At 45.7% G+C, this 24,912-nt stretch overlaps 1 protein-coding gene across 1 annotated transcript; it reads left to right on the forward strand.

Annotated features, from left to right (window-relative positions):
- Positions 1-5,191: 5,191 nt before the first annotated feature.
- On the forward strand, positions 5,192-6,861 carry POU4F2 (POU class 4 homeobox 2; the record flags this gene model as incomplete). Its single annotated transcript, XM_080796972.1, has 2 exons — positions 5,192-5,476; positions 5,920-6,861. 2 exons carry the CDS (start codon positions 5,192-5,194, stop codon positions 6,859-6,861), a joined length of 1,227 nt encoding a protein of 408 aa, XP_080653098.1.
- Positions 6,862-24,912: the final 18,051 nt, after the last annotated feature.

Raw genomic sequence — 24,912 nt, forward strand, 5'->3', positions numbered from 1 at the left:
GGGTACTTGGGGCTCAAGGGGAGCCAGCGGAGATAGAAAGTTAGAGAAAAACACAAGAGCAGGGTGGACATGATCGGAGGAAAGACATTTGAACAAAGCGCCCCCAGCCCCCATCACTCCTCCAACGTAACCCCTGTCTCAGGCCGAATCAAACCCAGGAGAGCCCTCCTTCCCGGGCATTCCGTTCCATGGCCAGTTCGCTGGGCGCTCCCAGGAGTCTCAATTTCAGGGGTATTTCCCTCCTTTTTTTTTTTTTTCCTTTCATCTCCTGGAAGAGCGAGGCCACGGAGGAGTTTAATCACCCCTTACCTTTCTGCCCCAAGCTACAGAGTCCAGAGAAAGCTCAGAGGGTCTGATTTTATTCAGAATCCAGAGCGAGTGACTTCCTTGAGGAGATACCATGGGGGTACACTTATCCTTTCTTTCTTTCCTCCCCCAAACCTTGTCTACCTGAGATCGAAATGGTGCATGAATCGAGTCAGATCTGTCCTTTAAGAAATCTTCCCTGTAGTCCAACTCAATTCTGTGTGAAATACAAAGAAATCACACTGCCTTTATTAGATTAAAATTTAATAAAAACACATTAGGTACGGTAAAATATGAATGCGCGGCTTAAAATTTTAATAGTACATTAGGACCCAGATACAGGGTAGGACAGTGATTTCTCCCCTTGGGATGACTGCGGGCGGATTTCGGGGTCGTGGGAGGGCGCCTACTGCAGGGACCCTGATGCCGCTGCTGGAGAGCTTGGGTAGAACCTCCAGCGACTCCTGGCCTGCCCAGAGGGAAGCTGGTCACATCTGTCTGCATCTGGCAGCGTATGGGACAGAAGCTATTGTCAAACAAAGAGGCTTGGTGAGAAGAAAGGCTTTCCTCATGTAGTCACACATTTGATTCATTTTCCATTTCTCTGCTTTTAAAAAATAACTTCTCTGTTTTCAGTTTATTAAGTAGGTCTGTAAGGATGCAGGAGCGCCAGAGCAGATAGCTACTTGGGTATAAGAGTGAATTTTGAGGTCATATGAAGATTTTGAATATTGGGCCGCTCACTCACACCCTTTGAGTCTGTCCCCAACTTTCCATTCTTTAGAAGGCCTCCCCTACCTGGACGGCTGGAGTCTTCCTCAGAAAGCGGAAAGCGGCTTCCACACTCTCTGGAGCACTTTGCAGCAATGCCTGTGGGCAAAACCAAAATGGGTTTTATTGATATCACAATGAGGTTGGTATTCTGCACACTCCTGGAAGGAGACATCGCAAAATTGCAAATCCTGGTGATTAAGGAAGAATGGCATTTTCTCTCTATTACAACACAATCACTGCTGTTTATTTTTCACTTTAAGTGGGAAAAGGAGAGATCTAGCTCTGCTGCAACGTCCTTTTTTTTTTTTTTAAAGTATGTGTTTTCTAGGGGTAATGGAATACAGGTAAATAAACTCAAATTGCTCAGCTACATATTAATTTATCTCAACTTGGCAATTAGAATACAGAGCTTCCTCTTTTTTCTGTCTGGGTTTAAATATCACTGAGAAATCTCTGAGAGATTAAAAAAAAGTTGTAGCAAATTAATTTAATGATATATGGATTTGAGCCATCAGGACTATATTCTCCTAGGAGTTGTCTTGCTTAAAATAGTTTTAGTTGATCAATTCCATATCGAACAAAGTTTGTCCAGTCATTTCAACAGTGTCCTCTTTATTTCATGAATTTACTATACTACCTTATTTACCATATGAAGTGGTGACAAGTGTTTAGCATTTTGGAGATCAGTTGTCAGTTGCTATTAAAATCAAGATTAATTCATATTAACGATATGCATTTCTCAATACTCCCAGGTGACAACATACATTAAAACAACTATTGCAAGTAATTAAGCTCAATGAAGGGGGAGGGGACAGGGAGAGGTTCAAAACACCCCCAAATATTTGATTTTGCAATCCAAGTTCAGCAGACTGTTGCCACAATAATGCTTGGGAAACTCCTCAGGGTTGCTTTTCACTTTACATCTAATTAGGCACCTAATGAAAGAGAAGAATTTTTCCCCATGTGGTTTTTCTCCTTGATATTCTTATGCTTTTATTTAAACACATAAACACACTGTTTAGGAAGTACAATGCTCAAGTTTCTCCTGTGATTCAGTTAGTGTTATAATCTGGGGGGACGAGGTAGATGTGAGCATTTGTCTTCCTGGTATTTTCTTCCTCCACACTCAATTTAGCCCTGTGGCCCATACGCAGTACTGACAGAAAACACACCCCAAATATTTAACTTTATTTAATATTTTTATTAGGCTTTAGAGATGCTCAACAGTTTACACTAATTAGACCATCCAAAGCCTTTTGAAGATTAAGCAAATTGGACAACCCTTGTTAATTAGAACATAATTTGAAGTTTGAAATTATATCATTGATGAAGTAGTCTAATTAGTATGACGATGTGTTAATGGACCAGGGAGACACAGCAACAGTGGAATTTGGCGTGAACCTCTCCAAGGCTTGCACAAAAATCCTCCCTCCTATACCCACATTAATAAAAGATTTCTATAGACTTCAGCCTTTTCACGATGACATACAATTTATAGTACACACAATGCATTAGCCCATCGCGCTGCTCAATTTTTTCACTATTATGAAAACTAATAAATTCGTCAAGCTGAATTAAGCATACAAATCAGATGAGGCATAGCAGATTACACAGTGAAGCGCGGTGTCTCCCGAGCCTAAATGAAATTTCAATCTAATAATTCCTTCCTGGCCCAGTCATAATTTGTTTAGAGATGTTGTTCTACTTCTTTCAAAGCGCTATTCGCACTATAATTAAATGATACTCAAGCTTTTAACTTTGATTTATTTCATTTCTCGAAGCTTGAGACAGTGAGGGCTGTACAATGTCATTTTTTTTATTTCTTTGAAAATTACCGTGGCTGTTGTCGAGGTAGAAATTAAACACCTAAGCATTTACTTGAACCGTCCAGCGCAAGCCACATTCATTCATGTCAACACCCCCTGTCCAGTCTCATGTCTAGACTTCTCTGGTCTCATGCTCGGGAGCAGTGCTGGTAGGAATCTCCTTCAGCTACTATTTATTTTCCTCCACATAGAGGAGGAAAAAGGCAAGTCTGGGGATAGCGCAGGAAAGCGCAGAGGGGTTAAGGACCGTGGACAGAGCTCGCCGTGCGCCGTTTGCCATCGCCTTCCCAGTATTCTTTGGCGACTCCCGGGCACCGTGCTCCCAACTTGAACCAGCCTTGCCACTCCGTTGAGGTCATGGGTGAACCGCGGCCCCCCGCTCTCTGCAACCGCGGGGCTTCCGGGCGTAGACCATTCGAGGGCCCCTCTTCGCCACGCTCCTTTCCACTCTATTTTGTCCCAGCGCGCGCCAGCGCCTCTCAGGCCTGCCGCCTGCTCTCGCACCTGCTCGCTTTCCCCAGGCACCGTGTGCCTGCACCTGCTCCCAGTCACCCCAGTCCGGGTCAGGCCACCCGCAGACTCCAGTGTCCGGGTCTCAGGGTCTTCTCACCCTCGCCTATACTCTGCTCCTTCCGCGCTCTGGGGAGGTGACAGCAGCCCCTAACATCAAGGGAAGTAGAAGATTGGAACGGGGAGGAGAGGAGGGTGTGTGTGTCTGTGTGTGTGTAGGAAAGGTTGTCTCCTGCTTTTACAATCGGAACTAAGAGTGTGTCCACGTCTAAGAAGAGTGGTCCACACTGGGACAAAAGTGCGAGCAAAGTGTTGGCTAAAAATAGGCTCTCTGCACTGAGCGGCTGTGGAAATGAAGATAAGTGGGGTTTGTGCCAACCCCCGAGGGCGTGTGTGTGTGCGTGTGTGTATGTGGGGGGGGGTGTTCAGCAGCACATGCGCTCTGTGATCTCTGGCCCTGCCTCTCCCTCCATCAGTTGCCCCTTCCTCTTTTGATTGTGGCTAACGAAGAATAATAAAATGAGTGGCAGGATTTGCCAATGGAGCCGCCCAAGATCCAACTCACGCTGAACTTGGATACTGGGAAGAGGAGGAGGAATATCCGGAGGAAGAGAAAAGAGGGTGGAGAGGAGTGCGTGTCGGCTGGGGAGGGGGGGTAAGGTGGGGGGGAATAGACAAGGTTGGGGAGGGGGGAAGTCGCATGCGCATATGCGACCCAAGCTGGCTCCGTGGCCGTCCAATCCGCTGAGAGCTGAGAGAAACCGAGTGAGAGAAAGCCCTGCAGCCCTGTCGTTCGACCCCATGTCTCTTCGGCACCAGGCACCCGCCGGGCCGAGGGGGCGCCGCGCTGAGCGCCAACTGAGGCTTGCACCTGGCGGAAGCGCAGAGCAGCGCGGAGGAGCTGGGTCGGTGGCGGTGTCCGCGTACTCTCCTTCCGCCGGGAGTCGGAGATCGGGGTCACCTGCGCTGCGGGGAGGGGCGGGCCAAGTGGGGGTGGAAGCCTGGAACTTAGCGGTAAGCAGGAGGGGGGAAGCAGCCAGGTAAGACGTTCCTACTAGTCTGGGGAAAAAACAACCCACCCAACGCTGGCTTGCCCTCAACTTTATTTAAGAGTTTCTTTCCCGGCGTGGCGGAGACTAGGCGGAGGAAGCAGGAGGGGCTGGAGGCCGACTTTTAGGGACTGCCCGGCGACTGGAGCGCAGACTTAGTGGGGTGGGGTTGCTCGGGGACACTAAAGAAAGTGAGAGCTGCGGGGCGCCTGGAAGGGGCGGAGGCCTCAACACGCGGGAGGGGGCCGGAAGGGAGGTGGAGGGCGCAGCGGGGAGAGGGAGGCGGGTATCAGGAGAGCTGAACGGACCCGGCTCGGGAGGGAGCAAAGAGAGAGAAGGGGCGACGCTAGAATCCAAGCGGGAGAAACCGGCACTTACTGGCAAGGAGGGCGGAGGCGCGCGGGAGGGAGGGAGAGAGGGCGGGGGTAGGGGCAGGCGCGGGGAGAGGGGAGTATAACTCAGCGGCCGCGAGGCGCAGGGGCAGTTTCGGGCGCCCAGGTCTGCAACGAGCGCCTAGCGGAGCCCAGCAAATCCTTAATCTGACCGCGGAGCCAGAGGAGGAGCGCATAGTCCCGGCAAGGAGCACAGAGCTGGGAGCGGTGGCGGGAAAGCGCAACTTTGCACTGCCCTTCCCTGCTCCTGCGTTCACCCAGCACTTCTTAAGAGGGTCCTGGCAGACGGGACCTGTGAGTGCGCTACGGAAGAGCGCCCGGGCGGACCGGGAAGATGATGATGATGTCCCTGAACAGCAAGCAGGCGTTCAGCATGCCGCACAGCGGCAGCCTGCACGTGGAGCCCAAGTACTCGGCACTGCACAGCGCCTCGCCCGGCTCCTCCGCGCCCGCGGCGCCCTCAGCTAGCTCCCCTAGCAGCTCGAGCAACGCTGGCGGCGGTGGTGGCAGTGGCGGGGGCGGTGGAGGCCGGAGCAGCAGCTCCAGTAGCAGTGGCAGCAGCGGCAGCAGCGGCGGGGGCTCCGAGGCGATGCGGAGAGCGTGTCTTCCAACCCCACCGGTGCGTATTTCTGCATAATCACCGCTTAAAGGCACATTTTGACAGCCCCCTTTATCTGCTTGATGTTTTTTTCATGTCTGCACAGCAAATCACCCCACACCTCCAACCAATTTCCCCCCTCTCTCTCTTATGTATTCAGCGGGTCTTTTCTTTCATATTAATTTTTATGACCTGGGATGTTGCCTGTGCGCGTGTTGTGTTGTGTTGTTTGCAGGCTCACTTTCCTCCTCCTCGTGCACGCTCGGTTTTTCTCAGTCACTTCCCTCTCCGCCTCACCTGCTACTTTCAGGATTATTATTATTATTATTATTATTATTATTATTTCAACGTTTTGGGAATGTTGTAGGCGCGGCGGTGTTGTCGAGCGCTGTGCCGGGGCTTCCGGAGAGAGTGCGCACAATTCCCTGCTGAGCGTAATGTGTGCCTTTTACTTGCAATTGCAGAGCAATATATTCGGCGGGCTGGATGAGAGTCTGCTGGCCCGAGCCGAGGCTCTGGCGGCCGTGGACATCGTCTCCCAGAGCAAGAGCCACCACCACCACCCGCCCCACCACAGCCCCTTCAAGCCGGACGCCACCTACCACACCATGAACACCATCCCGTGCACGTCGGCTGCCTCTTCTTCGTCGGTGCCCATCTCGCACCCATCCGCGCTGGCGGGCACGCACCATCACCACCACCACCACCACCACCACCACCATCAGCCGCATCAGGCGCTTGAAGGCGAGCTGCTGGAGCACCTGAGTCCCGGGCTGGCCCTGGGTGCCATGGCCGGCCCCGACGGCGCCGTAGTGTCCACGCCAACTCACGCGCCGCACATGGCTACCATGAACCCCATGCACCAAGCAGCGCTCAGTATGGCCCACGCGCATGGGCTGCCCTCACACATGGGCTGCATGAGCGATGTGGACGCCGACCCCCGGGACCTGGAGGCATTCGCGGAGCGCTTCAAGCAGCGACGCATCAAGCTGGGGGTGACCCAGGCCGATGTGGGCTCCGCGCTGGCCAACCTCAAGATCCCTGGCGTGGGCTCCCTTAGCCAGAGCACCATCTGCAGGTTCGAGTCCCTGACGTTGTCGCACAACAACATGATCGCGCTCAAACCAATCCTGCAAGCGTGGCTCGAGGAAGCCGAGAAGTCCCACCGCGAGAAGCTCACCAAGCCCGAGCTCTTCAACGGCGCGGAGAAGAAGCGCAAGCGCACCTCTATCGCAGCGCCAGAGAAGCGTTCCCTGGAAGCCTACTTCGCCATCCAGCCGCGGCCCTCCTCGGAGAAGATCGCCGCCATCGCGGAGAAGCTGGACCTTAAGAAAAATGTGGTGCGCGTCTGGTTCTGCAACCAGAGGCAGAAACAGAAAAGAATGAAATATTCTGCGGGCATTTAGGAGACCCTCGGCCTCTCCAGGGACAGCCCCTCCTCATCCCCTCTTTTCCCTCCCTCTCTCTTTCCTGCCTCTTTTCTTTCCATCTTTGGCTACCAGAAACAATTCCAGTAAATGTGAATAAGGAGAAAGCGAGGATTGGAGAGCGAACGAACGAGCGAGCAAATGAGCCCAAGCCCGGTGAGAATGTGAAACCATTTCTCAAAGGAGAGAAAAACAAAAGAAGGGATTTGTCAAGTTGTAGCAAAGTTGTCCCTTTTAACCCCACCCCGTCCGGAAAAGGCACCTCGGCTTCTTCCCAAGAAGTCTGGAGCTGGCTGTTTGCAGAAAGGCAGACGAGACAGCCTTTTAAAAGGCCCCCAAAATGATCAAGTAAGATTTGTTTTTATTTCTAAAGACATCACCCTTGTTCAAGTTTAAAAGTACACTTTGCAGCTATTTTTCAGAAATAGAAATCGATTCAGGACTGAAACTTTAAACTAGAGTTGATGCTTAATGTGATAGAGACATCTCTAAAGTATTTTGAATTAAAAAAGATGGCAGATTTTCTGCATTTACACTGTATATTATATATATATTTTTATTGTGGTTCTTACCCCCTTCTTCCTTCTCTGAAGTGTTAATGCTTAAGAAAGGAGTCTCGCCTGCTGTGTTCACTGATCTTGAAAGCTATTATTAGATTATTGCCGAACAACCCTCTGTAAATTATTAATTTATCTCTCTAGCAACTTAATTTGTGCACATTCTAATTAATTAAACTTCTTTAGTCTAACAAACGGGGGAAATGTATGGCTAGTGGAGTTAAACAATTTTATGTTTCATGAGTTCACTGAATTTTTATGGCTTTCCTCTTATACTGTGTTCCTTTGGCCCATTTGTATATTCTCACTTTGAATGGTGATTGTTTTTTCTTTGTTTTTACTGGTAGTGTTCTGATTTGTGAGTCGACACTCAGTAATGGATGTCTTAATCGTGTAGACCTGATTCACTGTCTAAAGTATTGTTTACTTTGTTACATATTTAATGGGGATTCCCACATTGTCCCCACTACACATGCTCTCTCACTCACCCTTACACACACACACACACACACACACACTCACCTCTAATGGAAGAGAAGAAGTGAAGCAGTTGGAAGCATGACTGTGATGCATCATTTTCTAGCTTTAGGTGCATTTGCCACTTGGTGTTTGCCCTTCCAGATGCTAAGCTTTCACCAAGGTATTTCAATCATCTTGTTTTGAACTGCTTTATTGACTACATTTTAACATTTACAAGAATCCTTCAGTTTTTCCTTTTGGAGGTTTGTTTGTAGAAAAACTAATCTGAACTATAAGAAAGACAGTGCACTGCTTGTAAATTCACGTTGTTTGGTAGAATTCTTTTGGAACAAAAAAAAATTAGGTACATGGTGACTGGTACCTTATCTATTGTAAATATTCCATTCAAATGATGCACATATAGATATATTCTTACAAATTTTGCTGTATTGCTGTTCCATTTGAGGCTCTTTGAAGTCTTGAGTTCTGTATATGAGCTGGTTTCTTGTTTTTTGTTAATAGATGGTTTATTTACTATGGTAATGTATTATTTTTGGTGTTGTTTGATTGTCTTTCATTGAAAAGATGATTTTAATGTTTTATTGGCAAAGTATGCTGCTTTTTTCATTAAAATATACTATTAAAATTAAATGGCTTTTAAAATGTGATGCTGTTTTCAATTATTTACATGGAATTATTTTGATGGGGGATTTTTTCAAAGCAGAAATATTTTGATGGCTTATTATAGAGTTGTTATCATAGTGTGACTTGGAATTTAGTAGGGGGTGTTTCTCTAGGAAGGTGTAAAAGAACAGGGTTTATAATAGTCTTCTAATAGCTAGAGCTCATCTCATGGGGTGCTTTGCTTTTCTGTCCAAGATGAGATTGTGATATTTGGCTTTAGATACATCCCTTGGAATCTCTATTCCAGATCTGCAATAATTCTGCAAAGAGAATCTTTGTGAGCAGAGGCATTACTTGAGAAAAGGAGGAAGGAAATTCAGTTTAGTCTTCAGCAACACTGGGAGACTGGGTGTGGCAAGAGGCCTATTTCTGGGAGTAGGACACCCTGGTTTAGGCCTAGGGGCTGGCCCACCATAATTCTCAGTTGAGTCACCAGCCCTGGAGAGCAGTGGCCCAACCAGAGTAGGAAGTACCTCGGTTACTGGGTTATGAAATAAAGTACATCTCTGTTTCTCTCTCATTCTCTCCCTCCATTTCCATAACCTTTACACAAACTTGTATTTGCAATAGACAGTGTGGGTTAAGGAAGAAATTCTGGGTGGTTAGAAGAAGTAGACTTTTTGCTCCCTTCCTATCACTCAATCAGACACCAAAGTTGGTGGAATCTAATGGTGGTCTGGCACAAAGAAATTTAGTCCTTTGATATACAGACTTTAAAAATTTTAATCCTGGTTTAAAGATACCTTCTCACCCATTTTAATTTTGATCCTGGTTTAAAGGTATCTTCTCACCCATTTTAAGAAACATATTAGGTTTTCAAAGTTTTCTTTCTTTTTTTTCCCCAGGAAAGCTCTGGTTTAGATATTTACATTGTTAACAAGAAGAACATCTTACTAATCTATAGATCCAACAAGAGGAAGGAACCAGGGGAAATTCTGCTACTCTGAGCTGTGACCTAATGTGGAACTGTTTGGCGATCTTTCTTATTTTGAAGATAAGGTTAGGAAATGTCCCATGAGTCAATGAAAATTGTTATAGTGGCTCAAGTTAGGATTAAATGTTGTTAGAGAACATTATGATTTTCAGATGTAACAAAAAGAACTGTGAGAGTTAATGGATAATAAGTGGAGGGACTTCTTTTTCTACAACTTAATTAAAGAAGACACCAGAAGAGACAGAATCTATGTGTCCATGTAGAAATGATGAGATATATTGTATAGATGCTTAAGGAAATATTGAAAGTTGTAGGGATTTGAAAGAAAGAATTGTGAATCCAGATATAGTGATATTGGTGGTTTAATTTTATTCTTATATTTTGGAGGTTGGAAGTTCCTTCTTCTACGTTATTATCTATCCTTAGGTTCAGTTTTCTTGAAGAGTCTTTTCAAATAGCCAGCCTTTATCTCACTACACTGGGTCCTGGTTTCAGCACCACGGATAGTAACCATATTACTGTGTCCACTCCAGCACACATTTGACCAAGCAGTGTCAGCCAGCTGGAGAACTTTCTCTTTGCTTACTTTTTCCAGAGTAAATGAATTAAGTGGCTTGAGTGTGTAGCAAGCCAGGTTTTCTGATCTAGGATTAAACTTATCTTCAATAAATAACACCTTCTCCTATGTAGCTGTTACCTAAGTCTAGGATATGTGCCTTAATAGAAAGGGGAGTCATAGAAGAAAGACAGATGTGCTAGTGTTTTTTCCTACAAATATGACATCTTTAAATGAAGAGAGAAATCCTGTAAAAGAAGTCAAAATTAACAAATATATTGAACAGAAATAAAATAGGTATACTTTTAGTGTATTTGAAGTACATAGTAACTTTTGTGTATGCATGTTTGTCCAAGATTTATATGAAAAAAATAACCTAATAACAACAACTATCCATTCACTTCAACAGTTGAGAATGAAGACCTATATTTCCCCTCTCACTCACCAAGTATTTTTTGTCTCCCATGTTCCTGCACTTTTAAAACTGTATCAGTTTTAAGTACATCTTCTCTATGTTATTACAAAGGTAAAAAAAGAAGCTGTCTTGCCTACAAGATGGAAATTATATCCATTATTTAAGCCTACTTAAATGTGTTTGTTTTATGGGAAAATCAGAATTTTAAAAAAGAAATATTCTGAAAGTTTTTATTAATGAGAGTCACAGAGATATATCAAAACAAACCAAAGGAATTTGGAGAGAAGAGGATTGATCTTAAAGAAGTTAAAGGTAAGAACAAAATGAATCTGGTATAAATTATTGAGAAATATTTATTTAGTACTGACATTCAAAATACTGAAATGGATAGATAGCAAATTGCGCCTGAAGAGCCTTGTCATATCAATCAAATCCATTGGCATTAATGACTCATTTCCTAATTTTTCTCTTCAAGGTCCACAATAATTACTACTTAATTAGAAAGAGATATTTTATGAATTGACTTAGCAGCACACATGGTCATCCACAATTTGACATTTCAGAACTATACAATTTATTTCTTAAAACTTCTCCAAAGGCAATTGATCCAATCTTTTTGTGCATTGTGATCATTTAAGTCTAAACAAGAATGGAATAAATGTCCAACAACAAAGATCATGTAAGGCCTGGTTGATCTCTGAGTACTCTCTACATCAATTGTATTCTGATATTATCCAGAAAGAGTGCAGGTTTCTTTGGATATTTGACATTAAATCAGTTGGTCAGTTCTTCATTAGATTACGTCTCATTGACACATAGCTTGGGGAAAAATAATGGAAATAAGAAAAAGCAAGTGAAATAATTAGGATTTATGTTCAACATAATGTTCTTCAATTTTCTATAAAACATACTTTAAAAATAAATAACAAACATAACTAAGTCTTTTCACTGTCAAGGACAGATTCTGAGGCCTCTCTTTGCCAAGGGACTTGGAATTTGGGGTGTAAAAATGCTTTATTTCAAATTTTAAATGAATTCATTTTGGTCTATCTATTGGGAACACTCTCGAAGACATGGTAGAAAGGGCATTTAAAAATTCACTTGATTTTAAAAGGCATATTGTTCAGAAGATGAAGCTCAAATTTTTCCAAGCAAGCCATGACTGAAAGTTTAGAAATAAACATTTTAAATTATTTGGTGAAAACAATTTATACTCCAGGTAAAAGGTGCACATTAAAACTCAAAACTGTACTTCACTGTTCATTTGGTCTTGGAGGGAGGGGCTGCAACACAAGGCTAAGGAAAAAAAAATTAGATTGGTGTTCTGATAGGACAAAAAAGAAGACAAAGGTTCCCAGATAGTTATGATGATAGAAATGTTCCTGAAGTCTACATTTGTCAGAAGACAGATTTATGGCAATGAGAAAAAAAAAATCACTAAATTTTTCCTGCTTTGCCCCTTTAAAGGAGCCTTTCACAGTACTGAAAGGCTATTATGAGTGAATTAATAAATTACACAGCAAATTATTAAATCCAGATAATTACAAGGAATAAGTAAGTAATCATTAGTTATCTCAGCTAATTACTGTGGGTCAGAGCCAGCCGGAATGTGAAATCCTCCTCGGGAATTGAAATTAACTTTGCACAGTGAGTCTCTCTGCTTGACATCCCCAGTCTGTAGGCACATGGCAGCTCCCTTGTGAGCTAGTCTTTCTATTTAACTTGGAGAGAATAGAAATAAAATTAAGTGGCGATGTGATAATAGGAAGCTGCTCAGAAAGCAAACTGTGGGTTTTATTCTGTTCTTTCAAGGCCTGGAGATGAAAAGCTTTATTTACCCCAGTTTCAAAAAAAATTTAAAGCACCCTTGTTGAGATAGACTCCCTGAACACACACACACACACACACACACACACACACACCACAATCTATAGTCATCTGGTATGACAGTCAGATTAGGAACACATATAGAAGGTTCAAGAAGAACAAATGTTTTGAGTTGTGTGTGTGAGAGAGATAGAGAGTGGGAGGGAGGGAGAGAGAGGTGGGGGGGTAGCAGTGAGAAATAAAGAAATAAAATGAAAATATTGCTCTTTGCTTTCATCTCACAGAGTAGAAAGGCTATCGAAAAGTGCAGCCCAGTTTAATAATCTGTTTGTTTTGTTTGGGTAACAATATGCTTTCATCTTGCCACAGGAAGAACCAGCTTAGTGCAAATGTTGTCTCTCGTTGATCTTTCCACCAGATGCTTCAAGAACTGATGTCACCTTTTTTTCCTTTTTTCATATAGCATCACTTTCCAAAGCCAGCCTCCACTACTCTCTCCCTCCACTCCCACTAACCCCCCAAGGCCTTCTCGAAGGGCAGAGAAGACAGCCAAGCCTGGTGCCTGTTGGAGGTGGAAAATGTATCTGTGTGATAAAGTGATTGTGTGTATCACAGGGTTAGGAAAGACTGGACACACGAAGAAAACTGCTGTTAATATATTAAAATGAGGGGGGAAATCTAAGAGCTTTTTTTTTTTATCAATTGCAATTAGATGGACAGTCTTTCTGCTCATTCCCTGCTCTAGTCTGGGATGATAATAAAAATTTAATGAAGCCTGGGACGAGCAGAGAGCTCTGTCTAGGGACCGTGGAATAGAATATTTTAACTGTACATTTATACCAACTGTCTGGCTTCAAAGACGTGACTGCTTTTAATCTCGAATTAGAAAACCACAGATTTGAAATTAAATATTAGATACCCTCGGATCCCCTTCCTTTCTGAAATATTGTCACGACTCTGTTTTCCTCCATTGGCCCATAACACACATATCTTAGGTCTCCAATTACATTTCCGTGAATAATAGATGGCTTTGATAGGGTGCAGTATTCTGGTGCTTTTGTTTTTTTTTTTTTTAATAGAGTTAATGCAATATTAATTGGCCGTAGATGTTATAAGAATGCACAGCCCCCCTTTCAGGAACAAATCGATGAGATAGGGATATGAGAGTCAGCGAAGGCGAAGGCTTTTCCCAGCCTAGGTCACTTATTTGTGGAGGGGACCTTCTTAGAGATTTGGGTAAGTGGAGGCTGCTTTGAGTTCCGAGGCCTTGGCTGCATAGGCTCCGCAACCTGGAGAGAGGACCACGGGTGAAAGCGGAGGTACAGAAAGGGAACTGTGTGTGAGAGAAGCAGGGGTGGGGAGAGCGATTACTGAGAGGCTTTACTAGCTTTCCTAGGCTAAGGCTTCGCGTGCGCCTGGCCGGCTCTGGCCGTGTGGAGGAATCAAGATCCTCGCACCCACAGCTCTGGCTTACTACCCCTTTGCACCTGCTGGCCTTTGGTTGCATGCCAACCCCAATTCCCCTCTCCTCCAGTTCGGGGTGCACCTTGGTGAGAAGCTGGTCGCGAAAGGGTGAGGGTTAGAGTCCATAGGAGTCGGGGGTGGGGGGCAGAGCCGTCCACCCGCGCTGGACACGTTGCTCTGGCCCCCAGTGGCCCCCAGAGCCTGGGGGAGGCGGCGGCTTGCCAGGCGCGCAGCCAGGAACCCGCGAGAAGGAGAGGCTCGGGCGCCTCGCCCCCTTGTATTTTACTAATCACGTCTATTTAAATTCTAGCGCGGTCCGCCGCGCTCTCACCGGGAAAGCTCTGGAGAACTGGACCCATCAATTATTCTGAAAAAAATCCCAGACTACGTGAGGCTTCCAGCCTGCGGGAGGGAGGCGGCGGGAGGAGGTGGAGAACTTAGCCCCTACTCTTCTACCCTTCTCTCCGCCTTTCCCAGCGCGATGCCTTGGTGTACGCTTAACTTCAGGGTTCTGGGGCCCAAAGGAGCTAGTGCACCTTCTGAAGGTTTGCGCTTTTGTGGACCGGGAGGGGAGGTGGTCGGCGTAGACTGGGGGACCTGGCCTAGCTTTCCCTTCGACCGGTGTGTTTGAGTCCTCTGCAGCCAGGTCTGATAGATCACTGTTTCTTGGCCTCCTACCCACTCTGCATCACTACTTCCCGCCACCCTCACTTTTGGCCAGGTCCCTAATGCGGGCCGCCCGGCTGGGGGCTGCGGGGCGTGGAGCCGTCCCGGTTCAGCCTTCCTTGACTCCACAGACCTACGAGGATGGGACCTTAGGGACATACTAGTTTAGAAGCCTTTTAGGAACCTCGATTTAAAGTCCTCTAGCACTCACCCCACCCCCTATTCAGGCTCCAGGATGCCCCGAGGCGGAGCAGCAAGCCGAGCGCGCAGCTGGACCCGCAAGAAGAACGCGTTCGCTCTAAAGTAGGGAGGCGGGTGAGCCTGGCTAGTAATTACTGCCCCCCCCCCCCCGCCCAGCCTCACCCGCCCCCACCTCCGCACCGGTCTGCAGCCATTACTCCAGCTGTCACTCGGCGGAAAGCGGAAAGCGAGCACCCTCCCCCCTTCCCCCGGACTTTGCTGTAGCTAACGGAAACCTGAGCCCCCCTCGCACTCTGATGTGTCCGGGTCGTGGTTCCTAAATTTTTGTTTCAATTTTTCATAAATACAATACTTTCTCCTTCCTCTGTCCCCTAACCTTCTCATTTTCTGGATCCTGGGAACATATTCAAAGTCTTATTTGTGTATATTGGTGAATGTTTGTTTTTCTTTGATGAGGGATAGGGGGTTCCCTTGTAGTTTCTGGGTTTCCCTGAACAATCTGAGGCCACAAGAAAATTAGAAGTATGTATCAACTATTTTTGAAAGAAGCCAACTGGCTTCTGGAATTCTTTAAGATGCCAACGTCATCCTGTTAAATTAATGCAGTTTGATTTTAAAAACAAAAACAAAAACAAAAAACAAGTTCCTGATGGGCTTGAAAGTGATTGAGAGGCTTAAACCTACACCCTCTGCAGGAGTGGCTCAGGCCGAAATGCCTGGGGGGCTCTGAGTTGGTGGGCTCACCGGAAGATAGATGGTTAATACACACAGGGCCAGATAGTCCTACTTCCCCAAAGGGACACCAGGGTTTTGCTAAATGGCAGTCTATCTCTGTGCAATTTGGTTAAATGGGGGTGTAGACTCCCTGACTTTGAGAAAGCGTAGGCCTTGGTTTGGGGAATCATTGGCCTGGTGTATGAGGTGATGGAGGTGTGTATATAGGAGGGAGCTTGAGGTAATTCCTTTGGAAAAAACAGTCACCTCATGCTCTGAATTCAGCAGCGGTCCAGGGTCCAGATATGAAATGGTAAGATTTCCTGGGGAATCCCCCGACCCTTGCCCAGACTAGCTACCCCCGCTCCAATCCTGGCCTGTCAATTTCCTTGTTTTAAACCCATGGACTTCTATTCATTGCACTGGGGGTGGGGTAGGTGGGAGTGAAGTGTCTCTCCCTTTGGTGTAGACGGTCCTCTGAGGCCCAGAGGGCCCTGTGGCTCAGCAAAGGCAAGGTCTACTTTAAAGGTGAGCCAAGACCCGGCCAGAGTCAAATCACTTTACAGCATTCAAGATTCATACCCCCACATGCATACATACATACACACATACATACATACTTCCTAGCCTCTTCAGGCTTGGCCTAAAGCCACAGACCCCAAGAGCGGTAGACATCCTTTACTTCAACTCTGTGTTTTTCCTGGAAACTTGTCATCCAGGTAACACACACAGGTAGATGGGTGTTCACAACATCACAACACAGGGATAGACACAGGGACGTTCCCTGGGGGCCAGCATGCCTTGATGAAACCTTACAAACTCACTCAAAATGTCTCCCTCTTACACCTCGCACAGACAAGTGATTAGACTGGAATGTGCTTTAGACTGACCTTCCTGCGTTTTTGTTTTCGTTTTTGTTTTTTTTAAGGGCACCTAACTGGCTTTGACGTTTTGTTTGCCACAGGTGTCCTTCCTGCCAGTCCTGCCTACACACAGCCCAAATCCGGTGTCTTCTGGCTGTAGCACTTCTGGCTCCAAACCTGAAGCTGTCCGTGACTGCCAGGAAGAACATGGGGACCCGCCTGCCTGCCGCTGGGCTCAGTAGGGGCGAAGGGCCAGAATGAGACGGAGTGCTCCATTTGGAATCAGGTTTCAGTGCTTCAGGCTCTGGGCTCTCCTGGACTTAGTGGTGGCTTCCAGAGAGGGCATCCAGGTTCACCGTTTTTGAAGTCCCGTTTTGGTACCAATTTGGAGGATCTAGCTAACAACGCGGGATCTGGCTAACTTTCCATCTCGGTACCCGGATGTGACCGCCTCTTTGCCTGAAACCAGAATGAAAACCACTGCTTTCTCCTCTGCCTCCGGAGTCGTCTTCGGTCTTTGGCGTGGAGGATGCGTGGGGAAGAGAACGCGGTCCCTGGCTGCTGAACTAGGAGTTCTGATTCCTTCTGAGAGAAAAGTCATTTTTGAGGGCTGTGGCGTTCATATCCTTAAATGGTGTCTCTAACTTCGTGAAAAGGTCCTAAATTTGTTAAGTCAGAATCGGTTGGCAACTTGCACTTTTTTTCATCAACTTCTCGCTCTGCAGCCCTGAGAGCTTTTAATTACAGTATTGTCAGAGGGGCCCATTCTTCTATTTCCTAAATCATTTCATTGATTTTTTTTTTCCTCACGCTGCCTTCCTTTTCAGCAAGACTTATTCCTCCCCCCCCCCACCCCCTGGGATTCACTCAGAGCTTGAGAGGTGAGCAAGAAAAAAGAAGGAGTGTGAAGGGAGACTGGTGGTTAACAGGAGAGTAATCTCTATCTTTCCCCAGGGAGAGAGAGAAATGCAAAGAATAACCACGTCTGCCCTCTCCCTAGCGGAGACAGTGTAGACACACAAAAGAGAAACGCAAGTTAGGATAAGATAGTAAGGCCATAGTGAGGGGGACCAGACCAGTCCCGTTTCATCAGGTGTTCTTAATTAGATCCGGGAGAACCCCAAGTACCCAGATAATTGGTAATTAGTCTTGGTAACACGCGTTTGTTCACTGTAAATAAAATTGCAAAATTTTCCTGAAGGTGACTCGAACTATATACGCTGGGCAGGAGGGAAAAGTGGAAGAATAAGTAAATCTAGCTCTCTGAGTTGAAATATGGCAAACCCCACTTCCCATTCTGAAAAGCTCAGCTACTTTTCCTCTTAAAACTGGGTGAAATCAAAATTCTTTGGTTTTGTCACTAATTTCATTATTTACATAACTCTAAGTTTTATTTTTAAAAAATAGTTTTTTTCTTCCAGTTTTGGCATCAACACGGAGCATTAATCAGCCAGTGGAAAACAGAGAGGAGCAGGATTTTGCTGTCAGACAAAATGAGAGGTGAGGCTGCTCTTTCTACTTACTCCCATTGTTTCAGAATCCTACACTAGTAGGTAGAAGAAATGTCCAGATGTTTCCTGAATGTCCCTTTAGCACCAGAAGTATGTGTGATTGGGAAAGAGGGTTGGAGAAAGAAGTGGACAGATTTAATGGACGATAGGAATAATCGTATTTATTGTGCCCCAATTTGAAACTACTTCATAACTCAGTAATGATAGTAGGAAGCATCCTTATTCTCCACCATTTAACTCCTGGCCATTGGGCATCAGTTGCTCCCAGATAAAATGACTTAATCAGTCTAGGAGAAATCTCTTTAATGCTCAGTCCCTCCATTTCTTTTCAGTCCTTCCATTTCTCCCCTCTCCCTGCCCTCTTCTCATTACACTCATCTTTCAAATGGCTTGGATGAAGAAATCTTAGAAGCTACTCTCTCTTATTGAGGCAGGATTTCTGTATCAACTCTAACACTGCCCAAGAGCAGCTTATAAAAATGATCCCCCAAATCCATATTTATTTTGGATGGGGAAGGCAGAGAAAACTGTCCTGAGTTGCAGTAATGCTTGACTTTCTTGCAGCAGAAAGGCTGAGCTTTTGTTTGTAACTTATAATAAGCCATTGACAAGCTAGAGTTGTCTCTTTTTCAGGTTTTGCAAACTCATTCTTACACAAACTCTTTCTACTTGTTTAGGAAAGGATGCTATCCCTGAAACTGCAGCCAGATGCAGCTCTGTGCAACCGCAGAGTTTCAGATGGCATTTGCCCCAATGGATCCCAAGTAGACGTGATAAAGCAGAAAGTGGATACAGGTAACACCATATTAGAGTAACTCCTCTTCCAGGTTTCCCATTTATCTGTCACGGCAGGAACAGGTCAGAAGGAATCAGTTTTAAGAATCAATCCCCAAACCCTTTCATACACTCTGATAACTTGACTTAACACTTATAATGTGGGAGTAACAGAAGGGAAAGGGAAAAAAAAAGCAAAGCCACAAATATCTCCTCCACTTCAAATTGAGTAGGTATTAGAGTTCCTCCAACCTTTCCTCTCTGAACTCCTTCTGCTCTCAAATTCTTTTCACTCTTTTTTCTTCCCATCACACCACTACCACCAACATCTTTCTCCTCCCCCTCCTCTTCCTCCTCACTTTCCCTCCCCCAATCCCTCCTCCTCCCCAGCACTTTCTTACAGAAGCTGAATTGTGTGCAAAGCTAAAAATGAGATCTCAAGTGGCTTCACAATGAGAAGCTTCTAAAACTGTGATCAGTAGAGCTTAGACCCTGGAAAGTGGTCTGTTTCTTTGTGGAGGTATGGAGGTATGTGGTTTGGGAGCATACAAACAGCCCTGGGTCTTACTGAAGGAAAGAGTTGTATCTGTTCTGGAGGTCTTGGTGGGTGTGGGGTACATACAGGTCTGAGGGAGTTGAGTCTGGATGCCCTTTTATGAACCTCTTTAACCATGTGGAAGAGATGCCAAGTACATTTTTACTCTTTGGTTGAAGAAGCACACAGGACTCTAGAAGATATCATGTTTACTACCTAAACACACTGACTTTTAGATGGAAATGCCATCAGTTGTCTCTGCCCAGTTCTGTTGCAGATCTATTAATCATATCCACAAGGATTGCCAAAATGGCAAGGCTCTCTTCGCTTTTCAGTTTATACAGAACAGAATCATTTACATAAAGTCCTTAAGGCAAATAACTGTTGGGGCTCTAATTTATATCTGATCGAAAATTAGCCGTCATTATGCGCTCCATTAGCAGCATCTTTAATGTGCTTCTAAGCACCATTTGTCAAGCGGCTTGTTAATATCCTTCAAGTCTTTAAAGTTGAGAGCTCATTAAAGAGTGCGCTCTGTTATTGATGTAATTTAGATGAGTTTGGAAGAGCAAGTATACCATGCCTTGAATGGGCAACCTCCAGAAGCCAGGGCAAGGGGCCATGTGGTGACCAAGTTCCCTATGAATGATCTCCCAGAAGTCTTCATGTTTCTCTGACAGCAGGTCTCATGGACCTGCAGAGGTGTTTTTGAAGGGCCACTCCCTGACCGAGGTGTAACTCATCCCTTCCTTTGGGAAGGCCTATGTTTATCTTCAGTGTTTCCTTTTTTCTCATCAACTCATATTGACTGTGGCTCACTGAGCCCTGTGAGAAGGAGCAGGGAGCATAGAAAAATGGGCCCTAATATAAAGTCCTTGATGAGAGAATTTGCCAGTTTACTTTACTTTTCTTTTTTTTTCCTTCACACCTCCATCCCTTAGTTAATGCCTCGTTGTTTACTTCCTGAGGTCTGCTCTTTATTCCACTGAGTGGAGGAAGTAAATATCCATTGAGAAAACCATAGACTGAAAGACAGAGATACTGCCCTTGAACCTATTTTGACTGAGGTACAGTAAACCCGCTTAATTATGTACATATTATTACATTATCTATCAACCACCCCATCAGAAGAGCATAAAGGCCAATAAATTACCTCAGTTATTTATCTAAAAATCCATATATTTTGTCATTTTCTTTCTGGAGGAGATTATGTTAGTGTAACACAATAAAGAAAACCATTAGCACAGCCAGAAAATTGCAACTGAGTGCAACAATAATTCCACTAGCAGGAATAAATAACAGTTTAGAGAGCTGCATTTTGTCCCGGATTTTCTGGTAGGTTGTATCAGCCTTCCTTTGATTCAAGTCCTGAGTGGATCTGTGAATGCTGCTCTGAGGGGTTTAGTACGATTTCCTACACCTGCCTTCCCCACTTCTAAATCTTACATTAAAAGAAAAACATTCAAACCTATCATGATTTTTGAACCCCACTTCTCTCTCTCCTCTAAATCCACTTCCCCTCCTGAGACCTTCTGGGGACTCAGATTAATGCAAGATAATGAAAGACATTAGGCATTTTATTTTCTCCTCTAAATTTCCAAGAGTCTTTCAGCCCTGGACCCGAGTGCGAAGATGGCTCTACTTCATCAGAGGAAATAAAAATAAAACCAAGAGTTTAGGAACTGGATGGGGGTGGGGTTGGTCCAAATGCCTCCAAGTCTTCTTTAAGGCCTCTCTCCCCTTTACCTCCTTCTTCGAGAATAATCTCATTTTCATCATTTGTTGAACAGCTTCTTCTCGCCGTCCACACCTTAAGAGAGCTTATTACTCGCACATGGAGAAAGAGAAGGGAGAAAGAAAGATATAATAAGATCAATCTAAGGACATATTGAGGTCATATAACAGCACAAATATTCTCGAGTGCTCTGTATAATGTGCAGTGGGGATTTTGGGTAGTTTTATTGTGTGGTAGGATCCTCATCTCCGTTGTTTTTTACAGGATTCCTCCAGGCTAAAGTAATAAAGCGAGTAATTAGAATGCTAAAGACAGATGTAAATAACAGGAATGAGACAGCGGTGACAGATGAGCGGCTGGGTCAGGAAGGAGCCCAGTTGGTGGAAATGACACCGCTCCCTCGCTCCGGATCCCCTCCCCCACCCCATTCCCTTTTTCTCTCTCGGCCTCTGCTCCCTCCTGCCGTGGCCTTAGGCGGCCGGCCGGGGACACACCGGTCAAAATTGCACTGGGGAGGCGCAGCCTGGCTGCGGTCCCCGGAAACCGCGCGGGGACCGTCCCGAGCCTGGAAAGCTACAGGCTCGATCCCTGATCGGCCGCGAGGTGGAGGTCAGTCGGGGACCAGGGCCTTCCCCGGGGCCCTTCCCAGGCCGCGGGGACTTGCGGGTCGCCTCGGTCCCCAGCCTCGCGGCCCGCGCCCCCTCCTGCTCCTCCCCCCGCAGCCGCGCCGGCGCCTCCAGCCTGCGCCCCGGCCCCGGCCTCCCGGGCACCACCCGCGCCGGGGCTAAGCGCGGCCCCGCTTCGTCCTCGCACCAGCCCCACCGCCTTCGGGCCTTGGTCGCCTTTTCCCCCAATCCAGGACGAAGGGACGCCGGAGGTGCCTTCACCGCCCACTTGGGCCCAGGAAGCCCAGCAGGCGGATCTTTGGCGCCTCGGCCCCGGGAGCGGCCGCGGCCGGAAACCTGGAAGCGGCCCAAGCCTGCCCGGTCTGCGCCGGGGCCTTGAGTCCCACGCTGAGTGCATCACGGGCCTTCATTTGACTCCCAGGCCACCTCTCAGGACCCAGCCTTTCCTCAAGTAAATGTTACATTACCGCACGTAGGAACCGAGAAAAACAACTCTCCGTGCCCTTGGGCAAACGTGCCCTTCCCAGCCCTGACCTACCAACCACTGGGCGGGTAAGAGCTTCGAGCTTCGTTTCCCTCCCGACGATTTAAATAGACTGAGCAGCCTGCTCTCAGTTCCTCCTACGGAAGCGTGAAAGTGTAAATGCTACCTAACCTCTCCCTTTGACATGAGAGGAAGAAGAATCAGGTCTGAGTCGAATCTCTTAACAGGTCCTTTAGTGCTGAAAACCCCATAGAAAACTTCCTAGATCTGCTTGCCAGAGGGGCCCTCTTACCCCCGTTTGTATGACAATTTCTAGCAGGGCTGCTGGCTTTTGGAATGGGTATGGTGAAGAGTGCACAGAGGTGACCACACACCACCTTTCTGGGTTAGCTTTAGAGGCCCAAATGCCTTCTTTTTAGCCTCAGTACTCTTCCCATTACAACACACAAGCATCAAACAAATGAAAAACCCCAGAATGAGCCAGATTAGGTGAGGAGGCAGTACAGGAGGTACTGGGATAGGTGAGCTGCTACGGGAATGGGTTAGCAGGTACTTATGAAAGGCAGTGACAGTGACAGCAGCAGAGGAATTTCTCTAGTACTTCCTGGATTGGTAACCTCAGCTGTGCCCACCGGCAGAGGAACAGAACCATTCTTTCAGATTTTCTCTAAAAGAGGTGTGTAAACGAGTGGGGCAAAATGAGAAATACTTACTTATCAATTTTGGTTTTAATTTTTAATACCTACTCAATAAATGTATTTGCATAATTTGTATCGCTACACGTGATAGATGCCTTGCTTAACCTGTTTCAGGTTATTCAGACTGATTATTATTTTGGTTCAAGTTAACATTTTATTTTTTAAACAAGCAGTTCTTCCTGAAAAAAAAAAAACAACAACAACTGGGAAATGGCTGTGAATATTTATAAAGCTGGTGATGATGAGCCCTATTCTTCTCACACTCTTAGGTTAGATCTATAGGTCAGATTTTTGAGTCTTTTTGTTAAGTCTATTTTTTTTTAAAGATTTTATTTATTTTTTGACACAGAGAGATTACAAGTAGTCAGAGAGGCAGGCAGGGAGAGAGGAGGAAGCAGGCTCCCTGCTGAGCAGAGAGCCCGATGCGGGGCTCCATCCCAGGACCCTGAGACCATGACCTGAGCTGAAGGCGGAGGCTTTAACCCACTGAGCCACCCAGGCGCCCCATGTAAGTCTATTCTTCATAAAAGTTAAGTATTTCAGGTAGGTGTGGCTAAAGAATTCAGTGTCTTTCCTAGATGAAAGTTTATCACCACTGGTGGGTACTGATGAGGGATCGCAATAGAATTCATGGAAATTTGGCAGGTTCCTCTGGATGATATGTCTGCTTCTATGTCTAGTAACTGGAGGTCTGAACAGTTATAAAAGGACTGATCTTGGAATACTGAATTGGGCCTTAAACTGATGCCTCTGAAGAAAGGTACTGGATTCATGGGTAAATTTCCCCTGCTTGTGTGTGGCCTCAGGAGCTGAAATGTGGGTCTGCCCAGAATTTTGATGCAGTCATATCTCTGATAGCCATCTTCACTTACTCATGTAAGGGAGCGTCATACGTGTGGACCAAGAGTCATGCTGGTCCTGCCAGTAGTGGTGAGGATAGTGGTGAGGATAACCCCTCAGACAAGGCTATATTGTAAATAGGTGGTATGGATTCCTCATTGCTGAGGTAGCTACGTGACTGGAAATGAGGAGAAGCAGGAGAAATGCTGGGAAGGAATTAAAGGTCATGTGTGCTTGGGCCACTTTTATAGGAGATGAGAATAGCTTCTTGGTTTCCTCTTATCTGTGTGGAAGACCTTTACTGTGTGCAGAACTCCCTACTGTTACAGAAATTTCAAACGTTAGGTTGTAACGTGTTAGTGGGCAAGGGGCTCAGTTTAGGGGGCTGTGAATAACATAAAGAAGAAATTTTAAAAACAAAATACAGTAGAAACATTTGATTTGGACCACATGTTGTGAGAGCAAGTTTTATTTCATGAAACTTTAGTTTTTGTTTTATGTCTGTATGCCTTTATTGGGCCCTGGTGCAAAATGTATTTCTTTCTTTTTTTTTTTTTAATGTTTTATTTCTTTTCAGCATAACAGTATTCATTGTTTTTTTTACCACACCCAGTGCTCCATGCAATACGTGCCCTCCCTAGTACCCACCACCTGGTTCCCCCAACCTCCCACCCCCCGCCCCTTCAAAACCCTCAGGTTGTTTTTCAGAGTCCATAGTCTCTCATGGTTCACCTCCCTCCAATTTCCCTCAACTCCCTTCTCCTCTCCATCTACCCTTGTCCTCTCTATTATTTGTTATGCTCCACAAATAAATGAAACCATATGATACTTGACTCCCTCTGTTTGACTTATTTCACTCAGCATAATCTCTTCCAGTCCTGTCCATGTTGCTACAAAAGTCGGGTATTCGTCCTTTCTGATGGAGGCATAATACTCCATAGTGTATATGGACCACATCTTCCTTATCCATTCATCCGTTGAAGGGCATCTTGGTTCTTTCCACAGTTTGGCGACAGTGGCCATTGCTGCTATAAACATTGGGGTACAGATGGCCCTTCTTTTCACTACATCTGTATCTTTGGGGTAAATACCCAGCAGTGCAATTGCAGGGTCATAGGGAAGCTCAATTTTTAACTTCCTGAGGAATCTCCACACTGTTCTCCAAAGTAGCTGCACCAACTTGCATTCCCACCAACAGTGTAAGAGGGTTCCCCTTTCTCCACATCCTCTCCGACATACGTTGTTTCCTGTCTTGCTAATTTTGGCCATTCTAACTGGTGTAAGGTGGTTTTAATTTGAATCTCCCTGATGGCTAGTGATGACGAACATTTTTTCATGTGTCTGATAGCCATTTGTATGTCTTCATTGGAGAAGTGTCTGTTCATATCTTCTGCCCATTTTTAATATGATTGTCTGTTTTGTGTGTGTTGAGTTTGAGGAGTTCTTTATAGATCCTGGATATCAACCTTTTGTCTGTACTGTCATTT

This window comes from Martes martes (genome assembly GCF_963455335.1).
Source record: "Martes martes genome assembly, chromosome: 2".
Classification (NCBI taxonomy): domain Eukaryota; kingdom Metazoa; phylum Chordata; class Mammalia; order Carnivora; family Mustelidae; genus Martes; species Martes martes.